At 31.1% G+C, this 27238-nt stretch overlaps 1 protein-coding gene across 4 annotated transcripts in view; it reads right to left on the reverse strand.

The window, feature by feature from the left end:
- LOC105831306 (probable DNA mismatch repair protein Msh6) overlaps positions 1-23801 on the reverse strand; it is a 59429-nt gene extending 35628 nt beyond the window's left edge. For 2 of the 4 annotated variants that reach the window (XM_036291372.1, XM_036291371.1), the window contains exons 1-9: positions 23367-23801; positions 12571-12732; positions 3259-3344; positions 2882-2941; positions 2129-2341; positions 1918-2052; positions 1704-1839; positions 898-1178; positions 704-829 (exon numbers count right to left, since the gene is read on the reverse strand). In XM_036291372.1, coding sequence (XP_036147265.1) covers positions 704-829; positions 898-1178; positions 1704-1839; positions 1918-2052; positions 2129-2341; positions 2882-2941; positions 3259-3344; positions 12571-12732; positions 23367-23541 — 1374 coding nt within the window. In that variant the 5' untranslated portion in view covers positions 23542-23801. The remainder of the gene's footprint in view (positions 1-703; positions 830-897; positions 1179-1703; positions 1840-1917; positions 2053-2128; positions 2342-2881; positions 2942-3258; positions 3345-12570; positions 12733-23366) is intronic. The other 2 variants (XM_036291370.1, XM_036291369.1) reach the window with 2 other exon arrangements.
- Between the last annotated feature and the right edge of the window lie 3437 nt (positions 23802-27238).

The raw sequence follows: 27238 nt of genomic DNA on the forward strand, positions 1-27238 counted from the left end.
CAGACAATTAAAGTTATTAATATTATTTTTACGTTTATAAACATATTTGTATATACATATAATGAACATAATATAACACAATGTAATAATTGCAATTTTGTCAATAGCTTTCCACATCACCCAGGAGGAAAAATAATATTAATAACTTTAATTGTCTGTAAAAATAAAAAAATTATTCACAGCGCAAGAGAATTTTTTAATCACGCGAATGGACCAGGCATATCTATCGTAGAACGCTCCTGAGACACAAGGTCAAGCGCGCGATCGGCGGCTCGGCCGTCGAGCCTACAGCGGTAGTGGGGGCATAGCAGGCGGTGCCTCAGGAATCGAGGCGAAATGTGCAACTAATTCCGAGCACTGTTTTAGTTGAACAAAAATTTAATCGTTTTATTTAAATTACAAATTCAATGATTACATTAACTATGATTGTTTTAAAATTTTTAGTCGATTATTTCAGAACGTTTATAATTTAATTTATTAATGCTTATAACAGTGACTAAAGCTAAGATACACTTGATGCTGCAAACGCTTTAAAGCATTTTTTGATTGATCAATTCGCAAAATTTTTTGTTTTAGTTCTTTGTTCCGCATTCAATTAAATGGTTTGAAGCGTTTGTAACGTCAAGTGGGCATGCAAGCAAGTGGTCAAGTCAAGTGGTCAAAATCCATAGCTTTAAAATATTAAGCATTATCTGTTACTGACTTTTAATACTGTTGTAGCAGACCAGAATTGTGTCTCGCGCTGCAATGATTCTTTCAGTGCCACTGGTAAAGTGCTGTTTATAAGCTGCTGAGTTTTTTGTGTTAAATTATTGCGTTCGTATATGACCTAAAAAACATTAAAATTAATATTTATCAATAAACGAATATGATATTTAGATCACAATAAACTCGTACATGAACCGGTGGATAATGAGCTAGCAGAGTCAACAGTCTTGAATTACAGCGATCGTCGACAAACTGACCAAGGTAAAATTCACCTATTGTTGTATCTATAAAGCAAACTCCGAAGAAACTGGTCGTTGAATTGACATCGCACTTCTCGACTAAAGATAACAAATAATTGGAATTTGGTGTAGATGCTTCCACGTCCAACGGAGTATATACTCTTGTGCCTCTAGTACTGACTTGACAAATTTCACGCTTTACGACTTTATCAAATTTTGTTGGTCTGATCACTGTAAACAAAAAAGATATAAATGTCTAATATTCGTAAAGTAAATGATTCCAATTACTGACAATGCTTCACATATTAAAAATTAAATCTTAAATGTTTTTTCTTGAATATATAACATTATAATAATAAGAAAATATAGACTGGCACGTAAAAGTAAAACTCAAAAACAAAGTAATACAATTAAAGACAAGTCTTTGATCATACCTGGATCTCTATATTTCTTATGTGGTTTTATATATTTTCCAAATTCAAACTGCGTCGAATAAATTATCAATCTTAAATACAGATTTATAAGATAAACAAGAATAGTAATATCATATTAAATTAATAATCAATTTAATAATAATGTTAACTAAAAGTTTTTAATTACTGTTATATTTTATGAAAACTAAATCTTTCATCTTTTAATAAAAAAAAAGCATTTAAGATTGAATTTCTAGTATTTAGGACATTGACAATAATTAGACCATTTAAAGATATGTTCTTTTGCACGAAACAAAATGTATGTTTCTGTGTAATTTCATACTTTTGCTACAACGCGCCGCCATCATTTCCGGATTCTCGGTTTGTTCGATTCGCGCGACTTTGTATCCTCTTTCTATTAGACTCGCGGAGTAACGACCGTATCCAATTTCAGGAAATCCGGAATGAGCGAATTCACCCTACAATAATGCATAATCTTATAAGTAAATGAATTCAGGAGCAATTTTGGAGATTCTTAAATATACACTTCGACTTACTCGCATGTACGTGAGACTAAGTTCATTGACACCGATAACTGCATCCATGTGATACAACTCGTAAAATTTGCCAATTTTAAAGAAAAATACACAATCAAAATGTTTACTTTTTAATTCCCACCATTGTCTCATTGCCTAAATAAAGTTTAGAATGAGTAATTACGTTAATGTTTATATATAATAAAAATTGAATGACAAAAACTTCTCTTACAGGAGTTTGATTATTTAAGAAATCAGTGGGTACGTAAAGCGTTTTGGAATCATAATCTGAATCCTTCGGTGTTCGTTTATTTATATCTTTTATTTTGTCTGGTTGCAAAAAATCTAATTTTAAGTGGGGCCAAATATGTGGAGTTGTGAGTTCATTGCTTACAGCTTGATTATAAATTTGTACAGATGCAGATTGTTTCGAATCTTTTTTGGTCTAGAAAAACAAAATCCATTAATGTTTTTATATGACAATATCTAGCAAAAAAGCTATTACGCTATAGCGAATACTACTAATGTAGAATAACCTACATAGTAAAGGCACATGATGCTTGTTTTTGTGCTAGATTGCTTGCTGGGATAGAAATACTTTGTTTGATTATGTCATTTCTAAAGATGAATGAAAATGCACTAATCAGAACAGAGTATTTCTATTCAGAAAACAATCTTATACGAAAACAAACATTGTGTGCTGCTGACTTAATTACGAACATAAAATTGTTTATATAAATGTGCGTATGCGCGCGCGCATAATGTCCAATAAAAGAATAACAAAGAGGCGAACGAAAAGTAGGTAAGCCTCTTTCCATGTCGTATTTATTAGATATTGACCAATACGGTATTAAGACGTGCGCTGTCTCCATTTTGTCTATTTATAAACGCTCAGATGTTATTCTTTCGCTGGACAAAGTATAGTTAATTATACAATAAGAATAATAAATATAGACATCAATTGTGTAATTAATTATATACTTACTGTTTTTATACGATTTGCTTGCTCTGATTTGGATTTAAAACTGGAAGTCTTTTTCTTATTCTGAAAAAAATGTTATGGAATTTATATTATATACTTTTTTCAGAACAATATTTTACAATGATATTTCTATTACAATTTTTCTTCTACAATCTGAATCTTTCTAATCTAAGTTTCCAAAAAATTATTTTTTAACATCTCTATTAATTACCAAACAGCTTTTTAACTCTAATATTAAAACAAAGGTTACGGTTAAATAAATTTAATAAAAATTGAAATTTGGGTGGAGCAATATGAGAGTGAAATTTTACTTATGTCAAAAAAGATCTAGATTGTACACAGATCAACATTTATCACAGTTTGAAATATATTATTTCTACCACTGGCGATTCTTCTTCTGTCTCTGTCAAAGATTCGTGTTCCGTCTCTCCTTCAGAACCTGAATCGGATTCTTCAGGTTCAGAACCTGTAATATAAAATATTAAACATATTACATGCTTCTTATTAAAGCTGTCTTTTTAAGGCTCTTTTATTGTAGCCATATTGAATTTATGATATAAGCGAGAAATAATATCTTGACAACCTAATTTTTTTGCTACTGTGCCATTCCATAATTATTCACTGTATCTTGGTACTGTAACTTATGATGCACTTGTAAAACACAAAATATAGCAATTAACTATAATAACTATTTATACACTCACCCGCAAAAAAACTGATTACCTAATTTTTCTCAAATTTTTCAATTTCAAATAGCGTCAACTGTAACTCCAAACGTAAATGTCCCCTTAAACTTTTCCCAGATAGCACAAAGTATTATCATAAATATTTATAAATATTTTACAAATTTATTTTCAAAAAATATTTTTTAAGATTATATAATTATTTTCATAAACCATTTAGAAATGATACAAAAATTATTATCAACAATATATATATTTTTAAAATGTACTGAAAAATATTTATGGTATATAAACTTGAAATATTTTTTATATTCTTTGACAATAATGATATAAATATTTATTTTTAATATTTTCATAAATGTTCATCATAATTTTTTTTATACCTGACAAACTCGGACATAAAAATATGTACAAAATATTTATCATAAATATTTTTCCTTCTTATAAATATTTTATAAATATTTTGTGTTACCTGGGTTCTCTTGAAAACCATCTAAATCGTAATTGTGTTACAACAAATGTTTTACAAAATGGACGTCGAAAATAGTGCTTAAAAATGGGAAAAAAGAATTTTTTTAATAACCATTCATTTCATAACAAATCCATCTATAGAACATTTTTTTATCATTTTTTCTATCGTGCTTTATCGTATTGGAGAAAATGTTACAAAAACGACAACTTTTTCATTTAAAATCAGCAATTTATTAACAAATTGTCATTAAAAACATTCAAAAAGAAAATAAAAACTTCAAAGTTAAAAAATTTGTTTCCCTTGAAAGTAAACGATTCAATTTAAATATTGTGAGTGTGTATACGTGTGCATTCTTTTCTTGGCATTACCCAGGATCAACGACGTAGACGTGGCAAAAATCTCGCGCGCGCGTATGTATATTTAATAATGTGTATTACCTTCTCTTACATCTAACAATTTTTGTATTTGTTGAGGCATACTGTTAATTAAATTTCTTATTTTTTTTGTCTTTAATTGTCCCATTCTTCTTGCAAGTCGTTGCGGAGTGCTGCTAATGTTTGAGCATTATGTTTTCTAACTCTTAATTTTATGGATCCTTAATGTTCATATTAAAGACATTATTATTCCATACATTGTGCCTTACAAAGAATTTATTGGAGATAATTTCTTATTAATGCAAGATAACGCAAAACCACACGTCGCACGAATAGTGACCGATTTCTTTGATCACATAAACATACCCCGAATGCTGTGGCCTGCTATGAGTCTGGGTATAAATCCTATAGACTCTATAGAGCATTTATAGTCCGGTAGAATTAGCTTCAAAAAGATCCGTTTTGTAAAAAAATTGATAACTCAGGTTTGACTGTGCGTAAAGCACAATTAATATGTGTAGATTAAGATAGGTACGTTTACAACTCGCAAAAAGCTGAGGGTTATTGTAAAATTATGGGTTGAAGTAAGGAAAAAGCAGTTTTTTGCTTGCGCCTCGCGCCAACCAAAAACGGAATCAAAAAAAGTTTCAAATAAAAGTTGTAGATATTAAGCAGACCTATAATAATAAATTTGGTTCATTAAGAGGTTATACCACTCAGCAAAAAAATTTTTTTTGTTTTGATTGGCTTAAATGATGCATAAACTATCTAAAAATGATATTCCAGCATAATTATAAGTGAGAAACATTAAACAAAATTTTCACAGCTTATTTTCCGAGGCGCCTCCGAGCGCTTTAAAATGTTTGAAAATGCCACTCCATCACGCGCAGCATTTTGGAGCGTTGTAGTCGGTATTTTTATATCGGTAGAAGTAAGTTATACTTTCTCAAATTAAGTGTTAATTAAATGCGAATGAAAGTTTAAACGCCGTCGTTTGAATAGTAGCGCCGAAATCGGTATCAAGCGGCAAAACTGTTATTGATATAGCGACTAACGTTGCTGCAATCAACTTATAATGATGGTTTTCAAGGATTACTTGCTATAATGAGTATACATGAACTGAAGATTAGCCACAAATTTTATAATTATTGTATGGAAATCGAGCTTCAAATGGAGTTCAAGCTGTAAACCGCTCAGCATCAATAAACGGAAAAAACGCGCGGAAGGATCTTACATCATTTAGAAAGGAGGCTGAAGAGGAATATTTAGGCTTGGGAGGAATGTTTTACGATCCTGGGATAGCAGAGTAAAAATAAAAAAATCATCAAGAAAATATTTTCAATTTTTCATATAGTAAACATGTTTTGAAACTTTAAACGCGATTATCTCAGAACCATGTTTTTCAAATTCGCGTGCAACATAACTCGGACAATATTTATCCAATTGACTTGAAATTTGAATTGTAGCTTCTTAGATAAATTATCTATCGAAGTACCAACGATTTTTACGATCAATAAATAATTACATTTTTTATAAACAATTTAAAACCAATTTTTCATCGGAAAAAAATTTTTTTTAATGCATGCCAAATTTGTAAAAATCAATATTTTTTAATAATCGTTGGTACTTCCAAAAAAAAATTAATATAGAATATTAAAAAAATTTTTGTATCCCTGTAGGTGCTGTCTGAACATTGCTACCCTGCACGCCGTTTATTTCCTCGAAAAAAACCGTCCAACCTACTGCCACGACGCCATTTTGTACTTTAAATCAAAATAAAAAATATTTTTGTATACCTTAAAACATATATAATAAACCCTATAAACTTTAGTTTGATTACTTTATTAGTAGTGGAGAAAAAAATTCATAAAAAAAGCATTTTCCGCACCTCATTTTTCAGCACGCCTGGGTAGTATAACCCTTTAAGATCGGTTAATTAGTTTGGTTGTAAAGTAGAAAAAATCTTGAAAAATGGTCATTTTTAAAATTGTTAATAACTTTCTTAAAAATTAACTCAAGCATTTGAAATTGTAAAAAAATATAGCTTTTATGACAATAAAAAAGTGTACCAAATTTCATCAAAACAACTTTTCGAGTAATGTCAATTGTTTATCCAAAACGCGCTCCACTAAAATTTAATTTCTACATTTTTTAGACCATGCACAAACCCGAACCAAAGTTATTTCTCTTCTTAAAAAGTTGCAGTATCGTATATCAGCATTGCGAAATGTGTGCAATGCAATTAAGTGCCTTAATGATGTATCGGACATACAATCTTAGACAAAAGTGCATGAAATTTGAAATACTTAAATATCTGTCTAACGCATAATAAATCTAGATGTAAGAAACTTGAACGATAGTTGGAGTCTTATTTTTACTCTTACAAAGGTATTTTTCACGTATTTGCAATTTTTTTTACTTATGAGTTTAAACTTTTGACAGTAAAAATGCACAATTATTTCAAGTTATATTTTATTTCTTTAAAACGATGTAGTGAAAACCATTGAAACTTGGCAGATATTTTTATCTATTCATATACTAAATGTACAAAAAAGTTCAAAACACTGGTATTATTTCTTCTATATTTTTTTAGCTGTTTTATCCGTCAAGATCGTCTTTTTCCATAATGGAAAAGGATACCATGTCAAATCATGGTAAAACAGCTAAAAAAATATAGAAAAAATAGTACCGGTGTTTTGAACTTTTTTGTACATTTAATATATAAATAGATAAAAATATGTGCCAAGTTTCAATTGTTTTCACTACACCGTTTTAAAAAAATAAAATATAACTTGAGATAATTGTGCATTTTCACTGTCAAAAGTTTAAACTCATAAGTAAAAAAAATCGCAAATACGTGAAAAATACCTTTGTAAGAGTAAAAATAAGACTCCAACTATCGTTCAAGTTTCTTACATCTAGATTTACTATGCGTTAGACAGATATTTAAGTATTTCAAATTTCATGGGGTACGTTCCGTTTCACGCATGATACGCATGATGCATCGTTCATCCTTGTTGTTTGTCAAACGTTAAACAACGATGAACAATGCATTATGCGCATCATGCGTTAAAATGGAACGCAGCTATGCACTTTTGTCTAAGATTGTATGTCCGATACATTCTTAAATAAACGTGTAAAAAATAAGCCTAATTAATATTTAAATAACTTGTAAAATATTAACGCTATGAAATTGGGGTACAATGTACACTGGCGCAAAAAAAAAAAACGAAACAAAATTTTTGACCGATTTTTAGACATTTTTCAAAGTGATGCAACTTTGCGAAAAATCATCCAAATTACATGTACTTTTTTTTAAATTAAAGGGCAAAGACTCTACTTTGAGAATCTCTACGCGAAAGTTTGATTTGTTAAGTGCAAACCTTTTGTATCGCATGAAAACCAAACATGTGTTTTTTAATTGAAAAAAGTAAAAGTATCAATATAATATTGCACATTGATTTTATTCATGTTGAACTCAATCATACCGCTGTCATCAAAGTGACCCGATCTGCACTACGTGGAGAATGACGATCGGATGTTGTACATCATGTGGCTCTGAAATTCATCGATGGAAATTTGTACTTACTGATCTGAATATAACGGATAGCTGACGCACCAATTTCACTGAAGTCAACAGAAGATCACATTCATCTATACTCATAAACGCACACATACACGTAAACATACATATACACATACTCATACATAAAAAATAAAAGTTTAAATTTTATTTTAAAAAATCAGCCTTTTCAGGGCCACATGATGTACAAAATCCGATCGTCATTCTCCACGTAGTGCAGATCGGGTCACTTTGATGACAGCGGTATGATTGAGTTCAACATGAATAAAATCAATGTGCAATATTATATTGATACTCAAAATTCATGATATTAAAAAAATACCATATTTATTCGCTAAAATACCTTAAAATGTAGTACAAATTTCAAACTCGCGTGCAATCAACAAAAAACATCGTATCAACATGTTTTTTTTTTTAAATTGCTTAGAAAAGAATGAACTTTAAGGATCTAAATTAATATTAGCAAGATTTTAACGAGAAACTTGTGCAAAATGATAACAAACTTTTACTTTTTTCAATTAAAAAACACATGTTTGGTTTTCATGCGATACAAAAGGTTCGCACTTAACAAATCAAATTTTCGTGTAGGGATTCTCAAAGTAGAGTCTTTGCCCTTTAATTAAAAAAAAAGTACATGTAATTTGGATGATTTTTCGCAAAATTGCATCACTTTGAAAATTGCCTAAAAATCGGTCAAAAATTTTGTTTTGTTTTTTTTTTGCGCCAGTGTATTTGAAAGGTGCGATTTTTCTTTACATTTCAAAAAAAATACATTGTCCTAGCTTACTTAAAAGCGGAATTTTTTTTTTCTTTTTTTTTAAATCACTGTTGCTACAGTTATGAATATTTTATGAAAGAGAGAAAATTTTGACAGCGCCTTATTAAATAATTAAAGTAACCTCTCCCAAAAGTTCGAAGCGATTAATGAAGATTGATCACTGTAAACGTGTTAACAAAAGCAGTAACACTCGAGAGCCGCGGCTGGCGGGGCGAGCGCGCGCACGCATGTCGTGTGCTAGCGCGTGGCAGGGCGAGCGCGTACAAAATTGATCTGGCACGTTCAAAGTTACTTCAATCGTCAATATCTCGGAAAATAAGCGTCCTAGAAAGACAATTTTTTTTTAAACGTCAAAATTTCAGCTCTTAATATTCATAACTATAGCAACAGTAATTAAAAAAAAAAATTATTTCGGTTTCTAGGTAAGCTAGGACAATGTTTCTTTTTTGAAATGTAAAGAAAAATCGCACTTTTCAAATACATTGTACCCCAATTTGATAGCGTTAATATTTTAAAAGTTATTTAATTATTAATTAGGCTTATTTTTTACACGTTTATTTGAGGCACTTAGTTGCATTGCACACATTTTGTAATGCCGATATACGATACTGCAACTTTTTAATAAAAGAAAAAACTTTTGTTCGGGTTTGTGCATGGTCTCAAAAATGTAGAAATTAAATTTTAATGGAGCACGTTTTGGATAAACAATTGACATTATTCAAAAAATTATTTAATACAATTTGGTACACTTTTTTATCATCATAAAAGCTATATTTTCTTACAATTTCAAATGCTTGAGTTAATTTTTAAGAAAGTTATTAACAATTTAAGAAATAGTCATTTTTCAAGGTTTTTTCTACTTTACAACCAAACTAATCAACCGATCTTAATCAACCAAATTTATTATTGTAGGTCTACTTAATACCTACGACTTTTATTTCAACGTTTTTTCGATTCCGTTTTCAGTTTACGAGGCGCAAGTAAAAAACTGCTTTTTTCTCACTTCAACCCGTAATTTTGCAATAACTCTCAGCTTTTTACGTCAGTGAACCTAGCACACCCACCACTAAAAAAAAATTCGGACTTACCCTATAATTTTTTGCTAATTATCTGCTAATTTTCTACCCTACTCCCGAATTTTTTACTCCTACCCGTTTGCAGGAAATTAAGATCAAAAGTGGGGGTGCTAGCTTTACGTGATGCTAGCACCCCCACTAATAAAAAAAAAAATATAAACAAAAAATCAAATATACCAGAATTTTCTGCTTATTTTAGGCTTTAAGAAACTATAAACAAATATCGAAAATATCGAACGGTTATCAAAGTACCAGTACTCAAAAACATTATACCGCAACATTATATGATGATGGGAAAATGGTTAAAAACAACAAGCTACCAAGACAATACCACACCAAGACAACTTTGAAACTATTTCTTCAATCATTTGATTTGATGAAGAAATACTTGTATAATATACAATTTTAAAATATTTATTTGTAAAATAAATTTAAAAAGTCAAATTCACAAAAATACAAGAGTAAAATACTATTATAAAATTATTTGCTGCGTCGACTGTGGTATCAAAATGTTTCTCTATTTTTCTGCTCTTAAAATACCAAGTCCCGAATTTTTTGCTCAACATAATTTGTGCAACTTAATTGTTATTCCGCGCGTGCAAGAGTAAACTACCTTAAACAAATTATTTGCTGCGTTGACTGTGGTATCAAAATGTTTCCCTATTTTTTTACTCTTAAAATACCAAGTCTCGATTTTTTTGCTTAATATATAACTTGTGCAACTTAATTGTTATTCCGCGCACACAAGAGTAAACTACCTTTAAAAATTCGTTTGCTGCGTCTACTGTGGTATCAAAATTTTGAAACCACAAACATTTTGAAACCACAGCCGACGCAGCAAATAATTTTTTTAAGGTAGTTTACTCTTGTGTGCGCGGAATAACAATTAAGTTGCACAAGTTATATATTGAACAAAAAATTCGAGATTTGATATTTTAAGGGCAGAAAAATAGAAGAACATTTTGATACCACAGTCGACGCAGCAAATAATTTTATAATAGTATTTTACTCTTGTATTTTTGTGAATTTGACTTTTTAAATTTATTTTACACATAAATATTTAAAAATTGTATATTATACAAGTATTTCTTCATCAAATCAAATAATTGAAGAAATAGTTTCAAAGTTGTCCTGGTGCAGTATTGTCTTGGTAGCTTGTTGTTTTTAACCATTTTCCCATCATCATATAATGTTGCGGTATAATATTTTTGAGTACTAGTACTTTGATAACCGTTCGATATTTTTGATATTTGTTTATAGTTTCTTAAAGCCTAAAATGAGCAGAAAATTCTGGTATATTTGATTTTTTGTTTATATTTTTTTTTATTAGTGGGGGTGCTAGCATCACGTAAAGCTAGCACCCCCACTTTTGATCTTAATTTCCTGCAAACGGGTAGGAGTAAAAAATTCGGGACTAGAGCAGAAAAATAGCAAATAATTAGCAGAAAATTATAGGGTAGGTCCGAATTTTTTTTTAGTGGTGGGGGTGCTAGGTTCACTGACGTCAGCTTTTTGCAAGTTGCAAACGTACCTATCTTGATCTACACATATTAATTGTGCTTTACGCACAGTCAAACCTGAGTTATCAATTTTTTTTTTATGCCAATTCTACTGAACTATTATGAGAAATTTTAAAACAGAGAGTTAGAAAACATAATGCTCAAACATTAGCAGCACTCTGCAACGCCTTGCAAGAAGAATGGGGCAAGTTAAGATAAGAAGAATTTTATTTATTACTTATTTTATTAATTTCAGACAAAAAATAAAAAATTTAATTAACAGTGTGTCAACAAATACAAAAATTGTTAGATTCAAGAGGAGGCAATACATATAATTAAAGACACGCACGCACGCACGCAACTTCTTGGATAATGCCAAAAGTAAAATACACACTCACACAGTTTTTAAATCGGATCGTTTACTTTCAAGAGAAACACATTTTTTAACTGTAAAGTTTTTATTTCCTTTTTGAAAGTTTTTTAATGACAATTTGTTCATGAATTGCTAATCTTAAATAAAAAAGTTGTCGATTTTGTAACATTTTTTTTTTAAAACAATGTAGCTCTGTAAAAAAATTGTAGAAAAATGTACCAAAGATAAATTTGTTAGAAAATAAATAAGCTTAAAAATTCATACATTTTTAAACCAAAGAGCTGACTCCCTTGAGCTATGCAATAAGTTAAAAAAATTGTTTTCCTATTTTTCAAGTACTATCTTCGACGTCCGCAATTTTGTAAAACGTTTGTTTCCTATTGAATTTGATTCAATAGGACCAAAACTCATTTTTTACTTTTAAAAGTTTCAGAACTGCTGATTGCGAATTCGTAGTCGAAATTTCAAAATTTAAAATGGCAAATAAAAAAGTGAAATATTGTCAAAATTTCAAAATCGACAATGGCGAATATGCTAATGTTTCTTGAATTTTATTGAGATCATTTATTCCTTAGATCTTTTACTCATATATCATAGAATTTTTGTTTTTTTATTTTTAAAATTTTTTTAATTTCAAAAATTTAACTGCAGATTTGGATTAGCGCACCCCAAAAACCTATAATGACATGTAAATCATATGAAAACAGTAAGCACAAAAAAACCAAGCACAAAAGAATTAAGATTATTTCCAGCAAATACCAACTAAGAATTATATAACTGTTATATAATTTTTATTGTTAGTTAATGTTTACTAGATTATAATAGAAACGTCATTGCTTATGAGAATAACAAACCTGGCCTGAATTCGTCTCCAGAATCATCGGACTCGTCATTAGGAATAACAAGGCGTCGTTTTTTAGGCTGTATAGGCTCATCTTTTTCTTCCTCGATGTCCTTCTTATACGATCTTTTTTTATCAACTGTATTTCGATTTTCTTTTCCATTTTGGACAAGTCCTGTACATAAATATAGTACAATATAATTATTATAAAAATAATATCGTTAATAATTTAAATTAAAGATAAAGTAAAATTCAATACAAAAGACCAAGGATGAACATCATCGGGACTAGGAGTTCTAATACTGAGCTCTTGTAATCATCCTTATGTCCTGGTGATAGGAATGGAGGTGAGGAGAGGGGACAGAATTATTCGACCAATAGTAGCACAGTTCATTGGCCTACCATTGGTCAACTGTTGGCCAATCCTAATACAATATCGGCTATTTGCCAGTTAATATGTGCTGCTCGGAAATGTTTTAATTGATCAATTAAAAACTAGATTCTTTGTTACAAGCCTCACATGAATTACTATTTTCCTCGTGCTGTCTTTTCGTATTAAACGGACGTTCGCCCGTGGTCTACCACCCTGCCCCGACCAAAATTGGAGCGGCCGACTACTTATCCTGTTTGAGTGTGAAACAGGACCTTAAAGCTGGAAGACCAATCTCGCAAGATCTCGCTTGATGATTCGACGTAACGAAAGTGCGTGTCTGGCGTCTAACACTTCGTGTTGCTTTTCGCGGATCGCTCGATAAGAATTCAAAGAGCGTTTAAGGGAACGGCCATCCTCCCTTCCCTCTCGTGTCGTTTTTGTTTCGCGTCGCGTTTCTGTGGCGGAACGTGAACGTCGTAACAGTTTATAATAAAAAACATTTTTCAAATCATTTTTATAAAAATTTATAAAAATTTTTTTATAAAAATTTTTTTTAATATTTTTTTAAAAGCCAGCAGATTGCATGTTTATAATAAAAAACATTTTCCAAATTATTTATAAAAAAAGTAAGTAATTTTATTATAATTTTCTTAATACTAATTCTTAAGGGTATGCTGGACTGCCTCTCAAATTTGATCGAGGTCGATAATGTAGAGTCATTCCTGCACATCATTAATGAGATTTCGTATATATTTCTTTTATAGATTTAGAAATTCTTTTCCAGAATTAAAATACATATATTAATATTAATCTGTGAATTAAACTAGTGCTCTGTTTCTATCCTCAGATCGCCTCGGACCGATTCCTCACTCACACATATACGAAATTTTCTCTGAGGCTTTTTTTCTTATACCAAAGCTTCTAGCTCATTTCTGCAAGCATTTTATTATTCCTTCATGTAATAAGATTAGTGCGTACTAGTTATTCGTACGTACAGAGCTTTAAAACTTATGTGTTACAGATGAAAGACACGAGACGACTGCACAAAAGTATAATATTTTAACTTTTTTCGTTTTTTACATAAAATTGTAGGCAGGCACTATTTGTTATTGTCTATACTTAAATGCAAACATTTTTTTTACTTTATTTAATCAGAAAAATGCGAGTTCAATTTTTTTATTTCTTTTTATGTATTAATATTATCAAAAATTATAAGTATGTAAAGTTTTAAAATCTTATATATACACATATATTACAATGTTAAATGATGCCACAACTGTAAACATTCGTGATGTCACCAAATTTTAAATATCAATATCTTGCTTAATTTTTATTATTTGGAATAAAGAAAGAATACGACCTAATTATTTTTACATCAACTATCAATCTATTAAATAAAAATAATCATACAACTTCCCAATTAGTAGCACATAAAATTAAACATAAATAATAAAACTATTGTAACCAACGTTTTTTTTTAGAGAAACATTGCCACTTTCTTTGCCATCATTTTCATCGTCATTACTCTCATCACCACTGTCATCGTGATCGTTAATGCCGTTATCATTGTCAGTGTTTTCATAATTTTGCACTTTCGAGTTGTCAAATTCTAAAATACATGAATTATCTGTTTCGCATTCGATATCAAGATTGAAATCCTTTTCTTCCGATAATTATACAGATAATCGTAGCTCATGCTTCCTACAGCCGCAAGATTTTGTTTTGCATCCGGACTCACATCTGAAAGTCATTGTTTGAAGCACCTCTTCAGGCATAAGTGGTTGTCAGTACCAGATCTGTAAATATGAAACCGGAATTTGCCCATAGATGGCGCTAGCTGTCAATGTAGTTACCGTCAAACCCCGTCATTGACGCCATTTTCTTGTTTTGACATCTGATTTTCAACTCACAACAATACAAGTTTCATACAGCATAGTTTTTAATAAAGTTGAACACGTCGAATTTTGTACCTGGAAACTACGATTTGCGGACAGCATTGATTTTCTGTTACTATTTGAAAAAAACTGTTGCAGAATCGAATGCTTGTCAAAGCTTACGGTGGGCATGCTCTTGGTAAATCACAGTGCTTTGAGTAGTTTAAAAAATTCAAAAGTGGCGATTTTGACGTGAGAAACGAAGAACGTGGAAGACCACCGAAAAAGAAGACAGCGAATTGCAAGCATTGTTGGACGAGAATGACGCTCAAACGCAACTCGCGGATCAATTAAATGTGACACGAGAAGCCGTCTCCATACGTTTGAAAGCCATGGGAAAGATCCAAAAGATGGGAAAATGGGTTCCACATGAAAGACAGCAGAAAAACCGAAAAATTACTTGCGAAATGCTGCTCGCCAGGTACAAAAGAAAGTCATTTCTCCATCGAATTGGCAGTGATTGGCAATGAAAAGTGGATATATTTTGAGAATCCTAAGCGTAAAAGATTATAACTCCAGGCAAACCATCGACATCGACTGCAAGGCCAAATCGCTATGGACAAAAGACAATGCTCTGTGTTTAGTGGGATCAGAGGAGTGTGATCTATTATGAGCTGCTAAAATCTGGCAAAACCATTAATACTGAACGCTACCGACAACAAATAATCATAACAGCTTGATGTGAATCAAGCTTTGCGAAAACAACCAGAATATAAAAAGAGGCAACACAAAGTGATTCTGCTTCATGATTATGCATCATCACACACAGCAAAACCGGTCAAGGAAACAATTGAGGCGTTTGGTTGGGAAATACTTTCACATGCGGCTTACTCATCAGACTTGGCTCCATCCAATTATTATTTATTTGCATCGATGGGACACGCACTTGCTGAGCAGCGTTTCACATCTTACGAAAATATACGAAAATGGCTCGATGACTGATTTGCCTCAAAAGAACAGTTTTTTTGGCGTGGCATACACAAATTGTCAGAGAGATGGGAAAAATGTATAGCTAGCAATGGGCGATACTTCGAATAAAAGATTTTTTATCATTTTCATACAATAAACGTGTATTTTCTATACAAAAATTCCGATTTTATATTTACATACCTGATATGTTTCGGTTGAAATTCATTAACAGTTAATTTTCACTCCTACTGCTGTGCATTTACATTATTTCCAAACCACATTTGTATTTGACAGAAAGTGCGTAAAAAATGTTGTTTTGCAGCTCCTTCGATTGGAAGTAATAATTCTAATTAAAAAAATTTTTTTAAAGTAAATTTTTGGAAATGTACAAATCTTAGATTGTTTAGTGATTGTTTTTCTTTTTTTGTGCTATACAGGTTAGCTATAATTTCGATATCACTAATGTATTTTGCGACTCTTGTATTTAAGTTCTGTAAAATGTCAGAAATTGATTTTAATAAATATTTAAATTATTTAAAATTCTTTACTTAAATATAAATCGTATAAGTACCTACTAAAATTTATGCTAATGCAACATTTTACACAAAAAAAAAATTTACTCTGTAACCGTGAAACTAATAAGGCGACTGCACAAGTGCAATTGTTTTTTTCAAAAAATAATTTTTTTCAAAAAATAAATAGCATAGTTAAATAAAAATATTTATGCTGTAAAACTTTTGTGTAAAATATTTTTTTATATCTCGTTTGATTTAAGAGATATATCGAGAAAAAGCAAAAATGTCATTACCTTTTGAAGGGTGGTTTCAACGCTTTAAATCGTTTATAAACCCAAACAAAAAATGTCTGAATTCATATATTTACCCTTTCTACATTTATGCCAAGTTTCGTTAAAATCAGAATTTTCGGGTTCGCGAGATTCCATTGTTAGTCAAGAATGACGTGTAGAGCTGTCACAACCATATTTACTTTATAGAAAAGATCTGCAGTTTGTACTCATGAGATTCCAGGCACATAGATAACAAGAACAAACACTATAAAGTTCTTAAAGTTAGACATTGTCTAATTGAGACAAAATCATTCTACAAAAATTTAGGCGTAAGTAGAACATGAAAAAAATGTTGCTTTATTTATCGTCTTTTCGCCGGTATGTAACTTAAATTTTCGTAGAGCCATTTCGTCTCAATTAAAACTAGCTTTAAAAACTCCATTGTTTGGTCCTGTCATCTATTAGTCTATAAATTCAAATTTCGTGAGTATAAACTGCAAATCTTTTATATCAAGCAAATATTGTTACAACATGACAATTCCAGACATATACCACACTAAAAATACCTCAAATTAACATTTTTTTTGTATAAACTCTATAATTTAAATTGGCAGTAATCTGTACGCTTTAATTCTAGAAAATAATTTTTTTAAACTTATAAAAAAGATAAAAATTTTGCGTTACAAAAATTATTGTAAACAGTAATCACAGACATCCCTTTAAGAGAAAAAGCCTAAAAACTCAAAAATTCGATTTTTAATTTTTACATTTTTGAAAATACATTTCAAAAATATTCTCTTAAAACTTCAAGTAACTCCGAATGCTACATCATAAAACCTATTTCGAAGAGTCATTCAAGAGAATCGCTTGGGGCAAGTATGACGTCAAAGAATGGATAATTCAGGGTAAATAAAAAAAATTTTATCCATGTATAAACTTGCCTCAAAGCTTTAAATTTCTCAAAATCATGTTTTCAAAATCAGTAACTAACATAACTCAAAAATTGATAAATTAATTTACTTGTAATTTTTACATCTATACTAGGGTTAAAAATCGAGGCGCTATCGAAAGCTTTTTTTTGCCTACATTCTTTTAAACAAAAACAAGTAACTTTTGTAAAAAATCGATACTCTAACTTTGTATCGCCATTTTATTCAAAAACAATTTTTTTTTAATCGGCCCTATGGATCCTAGATAATTTAATATATCATTTAAAAATTTGGGAATTTTTGATTTTATATAATCCTGCTTCGAGCTGCAATAATCACCGCAAACTACGTAAAAAAAGTCTATTTATTTATTTATTTGTTTTATGACTTGTTTCATTTATATTGTTTATTAGTTTTTGTATTCCTATACCTATATTGGTAATCCATCCAAGTACTGACCGTGATTAATTGTTAATATAAGCATCAGCGCAAGTACGATGCAACTGTCACCAGCATATGAGTTTTAATTCTTTCGAAATTTTTTATTTCAATTTTTCTTCAATATACACTCAGCAGCAAAAAAAAGCGGTACACTTAAAATTTCAGAAAATTTTACAAAATTTCAAATAATCATAACTTGGTAAATAATAAAAATAAAAATTTTTCTCGAAAAAGAAAATTAAGCTTGAAGTGTCCACTTTAAGAATATTTTAATAGCAATTATGCGTGGCTATTTTTTTCAAAATGGCGGATGACAAAGTTAGAGGATGCAAAATTGATAAATAAAGATCTGAGTTTGCGGCGGTGCATGGCGTGAATCAGGTGTCACAGCCCAAATGAACGAAATGCAAATAAAAATATAGAGCATTAGCTTTAAAATGCTGTTTTACAGAGTTCGATGCAATCATTTTTCGCTGAGTAATTAAAATTTGAATTAAAAAACAGCTTTTCTCTTTAAACTTGCATAACTCAGCGAAAAATTATCGTATCAAGCTCCGTAAAAAAGCATTTTAAAGACAATACTCTATATTTTTAGATGTTTTTTGTCCCATTGGGCTGTGACACCTACTTTACGCCACGCGTTGTCGCAAGTTCGAATACTTAATTAACTTTGCATGCTCTTTCCTTGTCATCAACCATTTTGAAAAATTTTTGCTTACAATTTCGTTACAAATTTCGAAAAGTATGGTTTCAAAGCTTTCAAACCGTTTTTGAAATTTTGTGTTAGAGCAATTAGGTGCCGAGATGTTCAATTTTGAATTTGTAACAAGGTCGATTCATTAAGACTTAAGGGCTCGGCGGCATAACGATTTGTTTGATTCTTCCATAACTTCAACAGCCAGATTTATTGTTCTCTACATTAATAATTTGCATCATTTTAGGAATTGAAAATTCCTTATTTTCAAAATGTATCAATTTAAAGGCCAGGAAAATAAAGACAAAATTTGATTTAAGATCTTCATTCTTTGCAATAAATATCACGAAATAAGGATACGATTTACGTTTTAAGATACCAAAATCATTAGCTTAAATTATTGTTGCAATTTTTCCCAATATAATCCGAATAGATTTTGACTGGTCAGAATTGCATATCTCTCTTTCTCTCTCTCTCTCTCTCTCTCTCTCTCTCTCTCTCTCCCTCCCTCTCCCTCTCTCCCTCCCTCCCTCCCTCCCTCGATTTTAGACCTGTTTTTGCGGTCGCTCTTTGCTTGACAAAAATTTTCCCCAGGATTTCCCGCCTTTTATAAGCTGTATTTTCGCGTTGTATATGGGTCTAAAAATCATATAAAACAGGTTTTGCGCGAGGCCAACGATTTCTAACATTACCCTTTTTAATAAAACTTCATAAAAATCCATGATTTTCAAGAATAAAAAAAATTGCCTAAAAATTTCAAGTTTTCCTAGTTTTTTCCAGTAGTACATACTCTGAATCTATATTAACGTAGAACCTTATAATAAAAAACAAATTCGTGGTTAAAAGTTGTGTTAAAAAAAAAATTGCTAATATAATATTTGCATTTGCTTGTCCTTGCCTTATTGTATTGATTATTTGTCCTTACACATTGTCTTTACACAGTAAAAACATTTTGTATCTATGTTAAAATCAGTCCTTGTTTAATTTTTATATTAAATTTTTAACATTCAAGTCTTAGTTTAACGTGTTATTTGAATATTTTGTGTTAAATTGATATTCAACATTCCTTAATGTTAAAATAATACGATTTATAATAAATAAATAACAAAAGTAATATCTCAGTAAACCTAATATTCCCACCACTATAAAAAAAGAGGTACAACCCAGATAGCAAAGACAAGTCATTTTGATGTTAAATTTTGGTCATATTGGTACGAATGACGTCCTATGACCAAAATGCGACCATGACATTTAAATGACGTCATATTCACGTTATTTAATCTTTACGATGTAATATTTTGATCCTATTTCTCGCCATCATTCCTTGACGTTATTATGACGTATTAATTCGATCTTGCTTCTCGGTTAGCAAATATAATAATTTGAATTTTATGCGTTTATTTTTATTAATTTGTATAAACATAATCCATCATATAAACACATAAACAAATATAAAAAAACTATTGATTCCAAAGACTATATAAATTAATCACCATCAATCTCTATATTTAGAATTATCCCAGACAGCACACAATATTTATGATAAATATTTATAAATATTTATAAATGTTTTTTAATATTTATTTATTAAAAATATTATATAAATATTTTATATATATTTCATATATAGTACATAAAAAAAAATCTTTATTCAACATATTATTAAAATATAGACTAAATATTTTATACAATATTTATGGTAAATAAAAAATAAAGATTTGTACAAGTAATATTTTGTAAATATTTATAAATATTTCATAAATATTTTTATAATATTTATGATAAATCTTTTTGATCTGTCAAATCTAAGACCACAAAAATATTTATAAAATATTTGGATAAATATTTATAAAATATTTAATAAATATTATAAATATTTTGTAAATATTTTATAAATATTGTATGCTGTCTGAGATATAATTTAGCTTTATCAAAAGAACAGAATAAAAACATATTTTTATAAGTTATTCCACATGTTATTTCGCATATGTAAAAATCAGTAAAAAAATGTAGATTTATATTTATTTATAAATATTATTTAACTCTACGTTTCCTGTTTCTGATATCTATTAAACTAATCTATAACAAATATGTATTCATGAGCATCAAGTGTTCATGGATCATCGCGAAATGCTAGGTTGCGTACAATCTTCGAAGTCAAGCAATGTCAACGGCGGTTCAGAGTTGGATGGGTGACCGCATCAGTTAGGCAATGCCAGATGTGACTATGGTATGGTGGGGATGACGATGCTGGTTGAGAAACAACGTATATTTTTTTTTTTTTTTTTTTTTAAATAATTGTTACTTTAATATTTTCACAATGCAAGTGCCGCATTTATAGGACATGTACCCGAAATATTTTCTAAAACGTCAAAATAACGGCGACTTTTACTACCTGGAAGTCATAAAAATGACTTCAAAATGTCGTCTTTATTGTGACGTCAACAGTCTGTGACATTAGACCGTCATTTTAACGTCATTAAGATGTCAACTAGTGACGTCAATAGTCAGGGAATGACCAAAATTTAACGTCAAAATGACTTGTGTTTGCTACCTGGGAAACGGATGCTATGCGAATTCTTTAGAACTGCATTAACTGCTTTGCAATATCTTACAGAGTAGCCAGGATTCCGTATTGACGTTGCATTAAAACGTGAAGAAGCGTGTACTTCCAGTCTCGTTGAGATACAAACGAAAACGATGGAGGTACAAACGAGTGCTATGTGAAGTCTTTCGAACAGCATTGGCCACTTCGCGATATCTTAAATGATAACCGAGGTTCCGTATTAATGTTGCGTCAAAACGTAAAAAAGCTTATACTTCCGGTCTCGTTAAGATACAAACAAAAAAGAGGTACAAATGACTACAACCAATTCCCTATAAATTCCCAAATTCCTTTGACCGCTTTTCGATATATCAACAAATAGCGGGTATTATAGCCGTTTTAGCACTATATAAAAAAACTAAAAAATGGTATTTTCGTGCCAATTAAGGTACAATCAAAATAAAGTAATATAAGAAGATACAAACAATTTTCTATCAAATGGCATTAGTGAAACTAAAATATCTTAAAGTTGGGTGCTGACCATTTTTAATTAATCTGTATTTTTTTATCCTTTGAGATACAAACAAAATAAAGCGCGGTACAAAGTAGATACAAACGAATTGTGTTGTCGCTTCGCGATTTAACTTTTTATTTTTTACGCAGTCAGAAAACCAATCAGCATAGGGAAGCTTCATTACATGCCTTTTTTAAGATAGGATATATAACTCAATTTTTTTCAACTGTTCTAGATTTTTAAAACAGCTGAAAAAACTCAGGATTGCTTTTCGATATCTCTATTACGTTAGCAAATAATTGTTTTAATTTAAATGTTAAAATTTATATTGAATAAAAATTAAAATTTAAAAAAAAAACAAAGAACGATATCCAAGTAACCAAAATTTGTTCATAAAGCATTTGCATGAAATTAGTCTACCTTTATGTTTTCGAACTTGCTGAACTCGAATATGACACTTACGACATGAATATTAATCTATACCTAGTGAGAAATGATGACTGAAAAGACATCAATGTTGAATTAATGGTTTTCTGATTTGTACTTTAAAAACATTTTAAATTTTAATAAACTTTAATAATGTTAATAACTCAGGACAACATATGTCAATATATGTCAAGGTCAAGTCACTGGGGCTGGGTTCCCTTTTGTTAAAATTTACCCATATTTCTTATTTGTACATGTATTAAAAAATTATAGCAAATTATAAAACTTTATTGTTTATAACTTTTTAATAAACGAGCACAGGCTAAAATCTCTTGAACATCACTCAGAAGGGTCACCTTGACAACATATGTCAAAGTCAAGGTCATTGGCACGGTGTCCCCTAAACAATTACCATTAAAATCTGTATGAAAAAAAATAGCTTGTATAATAGTCATATATTAAAACTTTCCTTTTTCTTTGTGTGTATGTGATCAAAATTTTTTTTTTCTTCCTTTTAATTACAGAAATGTGAGCACTTTTAAAGAAATTCAAACAGAACAGATCAACACAAAAAATAACTCGTGTGCAAAGGGGAGATATCATACAATCAAGATTTGAAAAACAAATGCACCAAAAAAACTTTCCTTATTGCATACAATTAGATTCTAGCAGACTTTTTCAACAACTCATACTGCAATTATTCTTCTACGTTTAGAAAATTATTCTTAACCAAAATCTTTTAAAATCAAAACTTTGTTTATATTTTGTCAAAAATTGCTTAGCACAAATTGTTACGACTTAATTTTATACAGGATTTCAATAATTCTGGGGCTTTTTTCAGTATTTTTAAAACATACAGGATTTTTTACAAAAACTATACATAAAACTTCAGAAATTATGTCCTATTCAAAAGTAAATGACTAATCAAATAAAATTTAACGAATTTATTATTTCCATTAGCGTTTGTGTTAACATTTAAAACTGCCCAAACTAAAATTTTAATTACTACTATAAAAGCTACAAATCTGTCACTCCAACAATTGCTTGTTTTAGCAACATGTGAAATTAAATCTAAAATCGAGAATCATGATTTACAGCCTTATACAAGTGGATGTTAATTATATGAATTACTATTTCATGTAAAAAAACGTTATTAGTGAAGAAAAGCAATATTACATTTAAGACAATAATCGATCTTATCTTAACATGTGTCGTTGAACAGCGTACTTCCATTCAAAAAATGTTTTTAAGTCATACCTTTGTTCTTTTGTTCTCTTTTGGGAGTCAACGATTTTTCTTTTTCTTCCTTCGCCTCCGTCTCCGGCTTTTTCGAGCTTTTCGGAGACGTGAAATAATTGAGTATTGTATTTACTTGCGGCGTACTTGACTTAGGCATGATCAAATGAAAGTGGTGTCTGAAGATAACATCCATAAAAGTCACATCAGAAATCCGGTATTATCCATGCAATAATTACGTACAAACGATGTAACTGGACGTAACAAAGCAAACGTACAAAAAAACTGGCAAACCGGGCAAACACCGGCAAACAGCGTTGCCAACTTTTGAAGAGCGAATAGTCGTACGGGTCAGTGCAAATTAAGGGCCATCTACAATGGAGTGTTTTAGCCGTAACAGCACTAAAACTACGGCAATGCTGTCTAGAATAAAAACGACGTAGCAATAACATAAAAGCCGGCCATCAAAGAAAGGCGACCAAAAACTAATCCCGAATGCCCCAACGCTCATCGTATGCACGCAATGAATTGGCTCAATGTCTGCTGTAGACTGTAAACAGTAAAGCAATACGAAGTGGAGACATTTTCTACGACTACTGCTACGGCCTACGACTCTCCATTGTAGATGGCCCTTAAGGTCCTCACACATGAATTGACATAACCATAACGTAAAGTTTTGACGCATGGATTGGGCGACCATAAGCCCTCGTCTACAATAAAGATTTAAGCTTTAAGCCGCAAGAAATTAACCAATCACAATCGAGTATTCTTATAAAAATCTACTGTGATTGGCCAGTTTCTTACGGCTTAAAGCTTAAATCCTTCATTGTAGACTAGGGCTAACCGTAACCTGCCGTAACCGGCTAATTCAAGTACGTGATTGGCTTAGTTTACATCGTCAAAACCTTAGTACGCGTATTAAGTTTGGTGCGCACCAAAGCCTTAGTACGGGTGCGTTTACATCGAATGTACTAAGCATGTACTGTGAAAAATATAATACAAATTTAATTCATGTTGATGTCTCCTACTAAGACATTTTCACACCGGTTTTTAGATTTTAGCACTGAGGTTATGCTCAATTGCTAAATTCTCTCTAAAATGCGTTTTATGCGTTTACATCGACATTTGTATCACTTGGTACGCGTATCAGGGGCTCGATTCTTGAATTCATTCGCAAGAAAACGTATGCGCAAATACCCGCTCTAACAGAAAAATTGCAAGTTTATTGGTTAAAAATCATACGATAACCAATAAATTTTTAACTTTTCTGTAAGAACAGAATTTGCGAATACGTTTCTCTTGCAAATAAATTCAAGAATCGAGCCCCAGTTTAGTACGATACTCCTACTTGATACGCTCGTACCATATTGATCCGGCAGCGTTTACATCGTGCGTACTAAATATTTAGTACGAATTTGATACGAATATGGTACCTGATACGCGTATCAAATGCACGATGTAAACTAAGCCATTGTTACGGTTATGTCAATTCATGTGTGAAGGTCTTTAGGGCCACCGCACAAAGGGCCACCGCACAAACTCTTCCATAAGGGCCACCGCACAAACTCTTCCATAACGCGTTACGTTACGTTAAGTACTCCATACGAACCTAAGTTGTACTTAAAATTTAACTTAAATCAACGCACAAAGAAATCCTTAACGTAAGAACTTAAGAACTTACGTTAAGGATTTCTTTGTGCGTTGATTTAAGTTAAATTTTAAGTACAACTTAGGTTCGTATGGAGTACTTAACGTAACGTAACGCGTTATGGAAGAGTTTGTGCGGTGGCCCTTACGCTTTGTCGTTGGCAGCAAGTTGGCTGACAGAAAATTACATTGTGATAAATAACAAAATGACCCTGCGGTGCTACGTAAAATATTGCAAACAAAATAGTAAACTTAATAAAGATGTATCCTTTTTTCAACAGCCGACAAATTCTGAACTGTAAGTATGAAATATACTTGAATTAGTTGTGATTAAACATCAACACCACTTAAATTTATTTTTTATTTTATGTCATGAATAAAAATAGATATTTCTGTTTAAGTTTAAAAATTTTTGGGAATTATTTAATCATTAGAATTGTTATTGATTTTGAACTAATGAGTTATGATTCTATGGTATTGTATGATATATAGTGAAATTCTCTAATAAAAAACTGATTTACAAGCGAAAGAAATGACAGGAATTTGCTGGTGTACAAGGAAATCCTCCAAATCACCTCCGTATTTGTTCGGATCATTTTGAATTAAAATATATCAGGAAAAAGTATCCAAGGCCGCTGCTTGTTCGTGGAGCGATGCCTACCATTAAACCTCATCACCACCAGTTATCAAATATCACAAGGACAAAGTGGAGATTTATAGATCGGCCCTTGAAGATAATTTAAGTAGAAAATATTTATTTTTAAAGTCCATTAATGATCTTGGAGTTTTCTTAAATTAACAATTAACTTTTATAACCCAGAAAACATGTTGCCGTCAATTTATTGACAATTTGTCATTAAGGCCCAAAATTTTTGATGCCTCAGGCAACAATTGTTTTCTGAAAAGCACCTGCTTAATTTTCTCTACAATAAAATTTATATTTTATAGGAGATTGTTTCCATCCATCAAAGAGAATGGTTTTGGATGTACAAAGAGCAACTGTAGAACAACCAACAACAATTAACATTGAAACCAACGATAACATCAAGATTGTGCTATCAGGTAAAAAAAATAATGGTAAAAAGTGTAAAGGAATGTTGAATTTTTTATTAGCTGTCTTAATTCCGACAATTGTACATAGAATCTCATCCACTGATTTCCACATTCTGATAATTGTACATATTTTGTAATACGTCATATTGTTGAAATAAATAACAAAGTATATGTAACTTAATGTTATTATTATTTAAATTTTATTATTTGATTTTCCTCTCTTTTTTATGTCATTAATAATTTTACTAAATCTCAAGATTTGAATTTGGCGTTATTGTAGAGTGGGGGGATTTAGGAAGGCCTCCGAGCTGGTAGATAGCTCTGAAACTCGGACACGCTATTTAATATTGTGCTCTTATGGCAGCTTCCACTCTATCTGATCCTCTTTGACGGTACCCTGATGCTAAGGGTACGTTCCGTTTCACGTATGATACGCATGATGCATCGTTCATCCTTGTTGTTTGTCAAACGTTAAACAACGATAAACAATGCATTATGCGCATTATGCGTTGAAACGGAACGCAGCTTAAAGCCCGTATCAGACTAATGATTGAAATTGAGATTGGATTGAAATTTGACGAATCGGAACAAAGTTTTTAAAACTTTTGCTTAATTTACTTGCTCTGATTGGTTAGATTTCAATCCAATCTCAATCTTAATCGTTAGTCTGATTGGTCAGTTTTAGCATTAAGACTCCATGTATGCGGTGAGCTCCGGCAAATGCATGCGGTGACCAATCAGCAACCAGGCGCAGGTCGGGTTCCGGCAAATCACAGCAAGCGCTTGAATTCTGATTGGTCACCGCGTGCGTTTGCCGGAGCTCACTGCATACATGGAGTCTTAAGGCTCCAGCAGACCAGCGCGATTCTGTCGTGCGCAACGTGCGATGTCCAATGAGCGACCGCCTTTCCGCTCATCTCTGTACGCCCATTGGATATCGCGCGTCGCGCGCGACGGAAATCGCGCTAGTCTGCCAGAGCCCTTAGCAGAAAGGTCTTGCATGCGTCAGATCATTCCAACGAATATCGACCTTTAATTACAATTTTGAATTACTTATGTTTAGAGATCAGTTAAAACACAATAATTTAACAGTACGGTAATTTAAACAAAATGTACAGTAATGTACGGTAATGTACGGTAATGCTAAAACTCCATGTCTGCGGTGAGCTCCGGCAAACGCATGCAGTGACCAA

Source organism: Monomorium pharaonis, chromosome 8 (assembly GCF_013373865.1).
Source record: "Monomorium pharaonis isolate MP-MQ-018 chromosome 8, ASM1337386v2, whole genome shotgun sequence".
In the NCBI taxonomy this organism is placed as follows: Eukaryota; Metazoa; Arthropoda; class Insecta; order Hymenoptera; family Formicidae; genus Monomorium; species Monomorium pharaonis.